Source organism: Pholis gunnellus, assembly GCF_910591455.1.
Source record: "Pholis gunnellus genome assembly, chromosome: 1".
Classification (NCBI taxonomy): domain Eukaryota; kingdom Metazoa; phylum Chordata; class Actinopteri; order Perciformes; family Pholidae; genus Pholis; species Pholis gunnellus.
Window position 1 is genome coordinate 10,775,275 of NC_136528.1, and position 10,096 is coordinate 10,785,370.

At 42.4% G+C, this 10,096-nt stretch overlaps 1 protein-coding gene across 8 annotated transcripts in view; it reads left to right on the forward strand.

Moving 5' to 3' along the window:
• neo1a (neogenin 1a) overlaps positions 1–9,455 on the forward strand; it is a 153,843-nt gene extending 144,388 nt beyond the window's left edge. For 4 of the 8 annotated variants that reach the window (XM_079161484.1, XM_079161487.1, XM_079161488.1 and 1 more), the window contains exons 20-28: positions 108–302; positions 2,263–2,331; positions 2,486–2,624; positions 2,797–3,041; positions 3,635–3,727; positions 4,092–4,262; positions 5,388–5,675; positions 6,409–6,542; positions 7,191–9,455. In XM_079161484.1, the coding sequence (XP_079017610.1) occupies positions 108–302; positions 2,263–2,331; positions 2,486–2,624; positions 2,797–3,041; positions 3,635–3,727; positions 4,092–4,262; positions 5,388–5,675; positions 6,409–6,542; positions 7,191–7,277 (1,421 nt within the window). In that variant the 3' untranslated portion in view covers positions 7,278–9,455. Of the gene's footprint in view, positions 1–107; positions 303–2,262; positions 2,332–2,485; positions 2,625–2,796; positions 3,042–3,634; positions 3,728–4,091; positions 4,263–5,387; positions 5,676–6,408; positions 6,543–6,987 lie in introns of all 8 variants that reach the window. The other 4 variants (XM_079161486.1, XM_079161485.1, XM_079161489.1 and 1 more) reach the window with 4 other exon arrangements.
• The last annotated feature ends 641 nt before the right edge of the window (positions 9,456–10,096 follow it).

A 10,096-nucleotide genomic window follows, 5' to 3' on the forward strand; every position in this document is an offset into this window, starting at 1 on the left:
ACGTCGTAAGAAGTTTCATGTAGGAACTGTGAGTGAAAGTAAATAGTCTGGGGTGAACTGTCCCTTTAACGTATTTGCCTTTCTCTATCAAACCCTCCCTGTTCTAGGCTATATCATCTACTACAGTACGGATGTAAACGCCGAGGTCCACGACTGGGTTATTGAACCAGTGGTGGGCAACCGCCTGACCCACCAGATCCAGGAGCTGACGCTGGACACCACCTACTACTTCAAGATCCAGGCCCGAAACTCAAAGGGCATGGGCCCCATGTCTGAGGCCGTTCATTTCCGCACTCCAAAGAGTAAGTTGGTGGGATGAAAACACGTTGAGGACAAGTGGTACAATGAAACTACATTCACCGTTTTGCTCCATTAAAAATGATTTTCTATGTAAAAGTTTAGAATCCCACCTATAACTTAAAGAGCTGTATTCTTTCTCTGGTGTTGGTGGAAGCATAAAAGAGCTAAAAGGAGAGAGAATGAGTATTGGATTTATATTAGTCAGGTCGCCAACAGCACAACTCCAAATAAATCTTGATTTTGCTCTGTATGCTGAAACGTCATGCTTAAGAGTTTCATTAGCAGTGATTCAGACCAAACGCATTGAAACAAGGTTGGTGAGGGCGTGTTTTTTCAGGCAGTGTTTCTGGGGGCCCAGTTTTTTTAAAATGACAAACCATCGCGATCACAACAGGCCTTATCTCTAAATCATGAGAAGAGCGAATGTGTGCGTAAATGAACGTAAATGACCATTTTAACGACCATTTCCACATCAACGTATATTAAATATGTAAACCAGTCATTTTAAATACGTGTACATTTTATAAATCACAGCTTTACATGTTACATATTTTTATATATATATATATATATATATATATATATACATATGAATAAGACCAAATGATTGGATTCAGGCAGAGTTAAAAGGCTTTCTCATTCTTTTCATTTCCTCTCATCAGATGATCAAATGTACACTAGCCTTTCATATTGGATTCAATGTTACTACAGTAGGCTACAATTGTCAGAACAAAATGAACATTCAGGCTCCCTCTTGTGTCTCATAGGTGAATTTCAGATATAAACGCCAAAATAAAAGACTGGATGAAATGTATTTGGCAACCCTAATAACATCTCCTGCGATGCACCAGTGGGTCCCGACCCACTCTTTGGTTATGACTGGTGTGAGGCACCGGTGAGACCGTGAAATGCAATCCAGGAAATCCAGCTGAAGTAACGGATTAATGGGTTTAGAGGTTTTATCAGATCCCAAAACACTGCACAACAGACAGGATTTTACAGCCCTAAAGAGTTATCACAGCGGTATTAATCTTTCACCACGAGGAAAACAGTTGAAATACACGCTTCACATTACAAAGTTCTCCACCAGGAATGTGTGCTTCTGCGGATGTGATTGACCGACGCAGCGCTTTGTTGCATGACGTCCTGCCTTAAATACATTTCCTAGACAAGTTCTCCTGACGGGAGTTGTTGTGAGAGTCTCTTTAGTGCTGAGACGGAGATGTTTCCCAAAAGACTTGCCGATTGGTTGGGGATGACTGAATCCCTGCAAAGTCTGGTCAGCAAATTTGCATCCAACTCTAAATGTAACAAATCCATTTCAGGTTCAGTTCAGAGGTGCTGCAAACACCTTATTTAGTTTTTTATATGAATGTTTTTGACAGACCTGCATTCTCTTTCTGGGCCATTTTTACTCGTGGGACACAAATTATTCTCTTGAAAAGCAGTATGTGTTTAGGATGCGTGTGTAGGATAATGTTTGTATCTTTACATAGATGCTTTGCTCTTAATGTCACCTTGCCTGTGTCTGTAGTTCACTCTCGCTGCTTGGTTCTCATTCTTCTAGATTTGCCTCTTTCCTCCTCCTCACAATCCCTCTCTCGCTTCATTTCTCTCTCCCACGCGGCTCTTTTCAGCTAACCTGTTTTTTGCTTTTTATTGTCTCTCCCTCCCTGCTCTCCTTTGGCCTGTTAAGCTGAGTCCTCTGACAAAATGGCTAATGACCAAGGTAAACTCCCGCTCTACACTTTCTCTTTCACTTGCTGACTCTGCAGATTACCATCTTCCGGGCTGATGAAATCTTGGGCTGCATGACCGGCAAAATCTATTCGTGCTTGTAGAAATGTTCGGGTTGTTATGTATCCCGTGAATATTAGACAGCGGCTTAAATGTGACAGTAGAAAAGGCCATGAAAACACTTGCGGAAAGTTTCAGTAAAACATTTTTTCCGTTTTGAATCAGCCTCAAATCTTCCACCAAAACCGGGGCCTTCAGGCAACAAACATCCACAGGACCCGAGAACTGCAGTTGGTAAGATTTTGCTCTCACCCGCCGCCTTTTAACAGATCCTCAGCTACCATGCCGTCACTGACGACAACAACTGTGCTTGTGTCTCTCTTCTCTTGACGGTGCGTTTTGGTATTTAATAATGTATCTCGTCTAATCAAGTCTTTCTCCTCTCGAGGTAAATCAGGGGTGGGAGGCAGCAGCGAAGGTCACATCCTGGTCATCGTCATCATCATCTCAGTGGGAGCCTTCACCATCATCGTGGTGGTGGTTGGGGCCTTCCTGTGCACACGGCGCACCACGTCCCACCAGAAAAAGTAAGAGGCTCAGTCACACTTCCTGGTCCGCTTGTTGTTTCACAGTCCTCCATCCTCTAACTCTGTTTTTACTGATCTACATCTCAGCTCTCTCCTGTGTCCTGTCTTGCTTGTACTTCTCTCTATAAAGGAGGTCGGTCTTTCCCCTTGACCTCTTTGTTCTCTCCTGCAGAAAGCGAGCGGCCTCAAAGTCCTCAAACGGCTCCCACAAATACAAGGGGAACTCCAAAGACCTGAAGCCGCCGGATCTTTGGATTCACCACGAGAGGCTGGAACTGAAACCCATGGACAAGTCGCCAGATCCCAACCCGGTCATGACGGAAACGCCCATCCCCCGCAGCTCGCAGGACATCACGCCGGCTGATAGCGGCCTGGATAGCAACCCCCACCTGCAGCAGCGGCGCAACTCCTACCGCGGTCAGTCTTGCCCGAGGGCGGAAGACTTCAAATTGAATGTTATGGGAAAGAGATCAAAGTGAAATGTCATCCTCGCTGCTTGAGCTTACATGCATAATAACACAGAGCAAACTTCTTGAGTTTGGTTGGCAGACAGGGAAAGTACATTTTGGGAGCTTGACTAAGAAAACAGTTTTTTCAGGTAGGAAATGTGTTGATACTGTCAGGTTTGCTTCTAGGGGGATGACTGCAGGAGTGTCGGAGATATTGGGCTGTTTTTTTGTATTTGTTTCACTTGTGTTTGCTGTTGTTTCTTCTGTGATTATCATGCAAAAAACATTTCATGCTTTTCATACATAATGTCTATCACTTATGTCATCACGGCAGTGCTGCGAGCACCCGCTGCCAATGCAACAACTTTCAGCTCGTGCAGTAAATCCACTCAATTTAATTAGTTCATAGCTAGAGAATGCTGAGTGTGATGATGATATTTAGAAATGCAATTTAAAAACCCAATGATATAAAACTAATGAAGGATCCAGAGGTCTACAGACGGATTATTCACGCAGAGTAGCGGCTCTTTCTGATTGGCTGGTTTCCACCGCACCTTTTAGGCCACGAGTCAGAGGACAGCATGTCGACACTAGCAGGCCGACGAGGGATGAGGCCTAAAATGATGATGCCTTTTGACGCTCAGCCGCCTCAGCGTAAGTGTGTGTGTGTGTGTGTGAGTGACTGATAATGATCAGATAACAGATAGTGAGCAGTCGGTTTGGAAAGTTTTTGCATAAAATGTTAATTAGAGCACAACGATTTTTTAACAAATTACCAATTTTCAAATACATGCTGTTTGTCTAATCAAGGGAACAAATCCATGTCATGCTTCTACAAAATATTCATTTTTATGTGACAGAGTGACAGACTATTCAAGTGTGTTTATTACAGGAAACTGCATGTGTGTCTCGTCAGCAATACTTCCACGTCCCTCATCATTATTACAGCTGGTTAAACGTCTCGTCCTGTGTGTGTGTGTGTGTGTGTGTGTGTTTGTGTATCCATTTCCATTCACAGCTGTGATTAGTGCTCACCCCATCCATTCCCTTGATAACCATCACCACCATTATCACATGGGCAGCCTGGCGTCGCCGACACGCAGCTACCTCTACCACCAGGGCAGCGCGCACCCACGCCCGCACACCTGCTCCTCCCCCGTCTCCCATCTAGAGAGGGTGGACTCCACAGGTGAGACACTTCTGCCACCTGCTGGACAGCAGGAGACGCACAGAGGACAGTCGCACCAGCTCATGTTCATTCATTGATTTATTTTTGCTCATTCATTCGCATGCAGCTGCCATCTTGTGGGTTCATATTTCATTTTTCCAAAGTGTTACTAACCCCTCTTCTCTGACCTCCCTGCCTTCCGATTTGCTCTCTTCCTCTCACCTCGACTTTTACCAAAGTAAACAAAACTTCACCAGCTGGAATGCAGACATGCTCATGATTTCAACTGTTGTTGAGTTACAGCTGAAGGCTCAACTTTTAAATGTTCAGTTGACAAAAGATATGAATTATTATTTAGTTTGTTGCTTAAACATTTTTGTTTCTTCTAAAGTAAACGAAAAGTAAAAATACTAAGTTTGCTGGTTGTGGCTTAAAACATTCTTAAGATGTTCCTGCTTTTTAAATTGAGTTTTATAACATTACACAAAGTATGGATTTTTTTTTAAGTGATATTTGTCAATATTTGACATCTTACAGAAGTATTTTTGATTGTTGACCATAGAAATAAAGTCCTTAACAGAGTGGAAAAGGACCTAAATTGAGGGAAGAGTAACCGTAATGGTGGTTATTCATTTCTGCTAAGCTAGTTTGAGAAAGATATAATCATAATGTTATCAATCATCATAATATACAGTTAATGTGCATTGCTGGGCTGCAACTAATTATCATTAAATAATCTTCTGGGTATTTTTTCGGTCAATCGTTTGGCCTTTCAGCACGAGCTGATGTTTTGTTGTTTTGTTACTGTCACAGAACACTAATAAAACTTTCAAATATTTGCATTTGAGACGCTGCAACTATTAATGTTGGGCTTTTTTGCTTCGATTATTTGATTGATTATCAAATTTGTTAGTGGATTAATTGACTTATTGTTTCTGCTCTAGTGCATTGTACTCTTGTAAACCTGAAAAAAAGAGAGGAAACATTTAACATATTACAAAGTTAATATAGGAAGTTTACAACACCAGAAATATTAACTTTATTGGCTGTTCTTTCACTAAATGTGTCTGTATGAAGACGGTTACTGCTCCCTGTGAGAGTCAAAGTTGTAAACCCATCTACCCCCCCCCTGCCCCCCTCCTCCAGAGTCGGTGAGGAATACCCCGAGTTCGGAGCCCCTCCCTCCAGCCACCGCCTCCTCCCAGGCCTCCTGCCCCTCGGAGATCATGGCCGACCCTGAGGGCAGCTACCACGGCTCCACCACCACCGAGGAGGAGCCCAGCTACTCCAGCAACCTGCCCCCCCACCGCTCGGCCCACCCGCACGCCCACGCCCACCCACTCAAGAGCTTCGGCGTGCCTGCGATCCCGACCACCAGCCATCCGTCGTACGAGTCGCCTGCCCTGCCCAGCACCCCGCTGCTCGCTCAGACCGGTAAGCAGAAACACACACACACACACACACACACACACACACACACACACACACACACACACACACACACACACACACACACACACACACACACACACACACACACACACACACACACACAGTTAGACCAGACTCCAAGACCAACAGATTCAATCATTTTCATTTCATTAAAAATATATTTTTATCTGCTTGACACCGATCAAGAATTTCATACTTTCTTCAGATGATTTGTAATTGTCTAATGATCCAGATATTGTAAAGAAAAAGTTGTAATTAAAAGTTTAACCATTACAAAGTTTAGCAATAAGTAAATACTGTGATATTGGTAATCTCAACAAATACAAATGACGTGTCACATTAAGCAACTTTGCATGTGTGTGTGTCACCCAGTGCGGCTCATTGATGTTTTTAATAGCGTTTGGATAACAAAGGAGCTCTGTAGCACAGGAGAATGTATCAGACATTCAATGCACATACAATACTTGTTGATCATTTCATTGTTCGTTTTGGTGTTTTCATGGGATTTAGTTGATAAAACTTGTGGGAACAAATCAAACCTAGTTTGAAAAATCTCTTTGAGATTAAAACGTATTCACATTCTGGGACGATGTGACGGATAAATGTGTTCCAGTTGAGGAAAAACATCAGACAGGGACTCGAGGTTCATGTATTCGCTCTCCATTTCACCGTCATGTGTTGCCTTCACTGACTGTTGTGCGTTTGTCATGTTCAGGGCTTCCTACTCACCCCCATGTTGTTAAAACAGCCTCTATCGGAACACTAGGAAGGACACGAACACCGTTGGTCGTCACCGTGCCCACCGTTGATGTGCCAGAGACCAGCAAGATGCTGGAAGATGTCGACAGCGTGAGTACAGCGCCCCCCACTGGCTGCTTGTAGCCATGCAGTGAATATCTGAAGTTATATTCTTGTCTTTTAAAATTATACCAATCACACAATCACGCTCCTTCCAAATCCATGTTTTCTTTGGGCACTGGATTATACAGTTACTTTCCACTGGACATTGGTTTTAACCACATTTTCTGTATGTTCTTTCTCTCTTTTTTTTATCTCAATCTCACCATTTCTTTGTGGCGTTGACGGCTGGCTTTTGATCAACTCGTTTAACTTCTAACACCTGATTTTAACAAAACCCATAACTGGAATGTTTTTTGTTTTTTTTACCGTTAAAACTTTTCTCCTCATCCCTGATTGGCTGTTGACCATCTGTTGACATCGGCTTCTCTTTTGGATGTTTTGCTTTTGTCTGCTGCCTTTTTTTGTTTGTTTTTTGTTGTTTGCTGCGCTTCAGTCCCATTGACCCATCCCCCCCCACCTCCCCCAGCTCGCCTCACCCCACCCATACGACTCCCCCATCCTCTGTTAAAGATCCCTGACTGACCCTCTCCTCCTCTCCTTTCCTCTCTTCTCCTCCCTCCCTCCTTCCAGGTGCTTGCCTCCCTCCCCCCCTGCCCCTCCCCCGCCCCTCGCAGTAACCCTGTTCCTCTCCCTCAGAGCTACGAGCCCGACGAGCTGACCGAGGAGATGGCCCACCTCGAGGGCCTCATGAAGGACCTGAACGCCATCACCACAGCGCCATGAGCATGCACACACACACACACACACCCCGACCCACACACACACACACACACACACTCTCTCTCTCTCTGTCATCCACACGTACACACAGAAAGACGCACACTCTAAAGTCAAACAAACACGCCCAAACATGAACCTTTGGAGCCAGAGGCTGGTGGACACAAAATGGCTTCTTGTGCCCAAGAAAAACTCTCCCGTCCCCCGAAAAAAAAAAAAAAAAAGCAAACAAACTCCAGACTGAAACTTACGAACTTTTTTCGGCTTACCTTGCTCAGTCTCAGGAAGGAGATTGCCATGAGAGGGGGGGGGGAGTGACGCGCTTCATCTTTTTATGAAGAACCATTCTCAGAGACAATGAACATTTAAAACATTGGTCGCTTTCAACCGGAAGATTGTGAATTCTTTCCTCAGCAAAAATACGTACGGCGGGGTGTTTTTGTTTCGTGGCGAACGTTCGCTCGCGATGAGAAGGCGGTTGATTCAATGTCAAGTCAAAAGGAGAAAGTCCAAAAAGATGCTGGTTTTGATGTTGGTGCTCATGCGGCGCAGTCTACACACAGTGTTTGTTTGATTAGTGTTTTCTTTGTGCATTTTGTATATCTATTGGGCCGTTTCAGTGAAGTGAACATTGGATATCAGCCCCCCCCCCCCCCCCCCCCCACTTCCTCCTTTACAAGCCCACATTATTCATAAACGTTGTTTTTACCCCCTTGTGTCTTATATTGTGCCATGACTTTTTATTATTTTCTATGTTATTGTATTATTTTTTTTACACACATATCCTTATAGACATGTACATATGTTGTGTGTGTTTTTTAAACTGCCTCATCCTTTTTGATTTTTCCCATTTGTTTCATTGTTATTATTTGGGATGAAGGTGGGATTACAAGCGAGTCCTGAAGCTCAGTTTTCATATCAAAAAGGGGAGAGAAGCCTGACGTGTTTTACTGTACATTCTCCTCTGGCATTGTGTTGCCCCCTTTGTACATTAAAGCGTCTTCTTTCACAGTCTTCTGTTTGTCGTGGGAGCTCCGTTTTCAAAAAGCCTTACCAACGTGTTTGTATGCGGGAACCATACAAGACATACATACTTCTCTGTAGTCCTGTGGGACTTGACAGTATCTCCTCACAGGTCAGGGGTACCGAAAGGACTCAGGACGCTGACCCCCCCACACCTCTCCTAAACAGAAAATAACTCGACACCCAGTCAATCAATCAATCACCTGCAACAGACGAGTTATCTTTTATACGAGAAGTTCGATTGAATATGTGTGTCGTTTCCAAAAACCAATATTTGGTTTCAGACGTGCGTACTGCAGGAACCACGTGTGCATCTTCCGACAGCGGTGTGTTTGCTGTTTTATTCCCCCCCCCCCCTGCTGTTCTTCATTAAATGTCCTGGTTCTTTTACAAAAGATGGCCGTTTGAATGGGACTCCCAGATTTTTTTTTTTTTCTTTTTTTTTTTACATGGTAGTTTTTGTATGAGGAAAAAAAAGAAGCAGCTTGTTCTATACACAAATCCGATGTAAAAACAAAAAAAAACAAAAAAAGTTCATCTAAGAAACTAGTTTTTCATTACCCTCTTACCCAAAGAAATTTGTCATTTGCAATCATAGTAATTTGCTCTACTTTTGTGAATACCATGTTTCTCATAAATGTACATCGTCATGAATGTCAATATAACTGTAAGAGATTTTAACTATGGATACAAACGAGGAACACGTTTTGGGGAAAACATGATTGAAAACAAAGGAGGGAGAAAAAGGACCGGACTCCATTTGGGAAATAATCTATTGAGTTGTAAACAGTTGAACCTGTATTGCACTTTTTCACAATTTTTGAAAAGTACATTTCTTACATATCTTGTGTTTTAAATATCAAACGCTGTTTGTGTAACGTAGCGTCCTAGGTAAGCAGCAGGCAGCTGGTCTTGTTTTTTATGTTCATTATTTTATTTTTTTTTGCTTCAGAAATGATTTTGAGCAGCGGAGTTGTTTACTTTGCAGCTCATGATGAGGAATTATGTTGTTGCTTGTTCATGTACAGAGCTTTCTCTGCTTTCTGTAGAAAAAAAATCTGTGGCTTTTTAAAAAATGTTGAAAAAAAAGTTTGGAAAAAAATATGTTTTTTTATTGGTGCTCCTATACATTGTGTATACAAACTATTATGAATACTAACAAAGTAAACGTTTCCGCTCGTCTTCTTTTCATCCAACATGACCAGGATGCCCGTCGTCTGGTATTAAGAGCAGTGGTGGAATGTAACCAAGTACATTTACTCAAGAAGTACAGTCTTATGGTACCTGTACTGTACTTGAGTATTTCCATTTCATGCTACTTTATACTTCTACTCCACTACATTAATTTGTTAACAGTAGTTACTTTGCAGATTCAGATTATTTATAGAAAATAAGAATCAATTTATAGATTCAACAATAGTTTAGATTAGCTTCACCTTTACTCGCTGCAACATTATACGTACACATGAATGCAGCATTGTATGATTATGAAATGCAGGACTTTTGCTTGAAACAGTATTGTCCCACTGGGGTGTTGTTACTTTAACTTTAAGATCTGAGTACTTCTTCCACCACTGCTGAAGTGTAAAGAAATAGGTTGTTATTGGTAATACACAAAATCTACAGTGTATTCTGCACAGTTACCCAAACGTATACAACTATGTAGTATTGGAATGCTTCTGATTACTGGGAAAGAGGAAATGATAAGTTGAATAATCAACCAACAGAAAACTATTCAGAAACAATATTAACAGTAGATTCATCGTTTCAACAATTTTTTAGGAAAAATGCCAAATATTTGC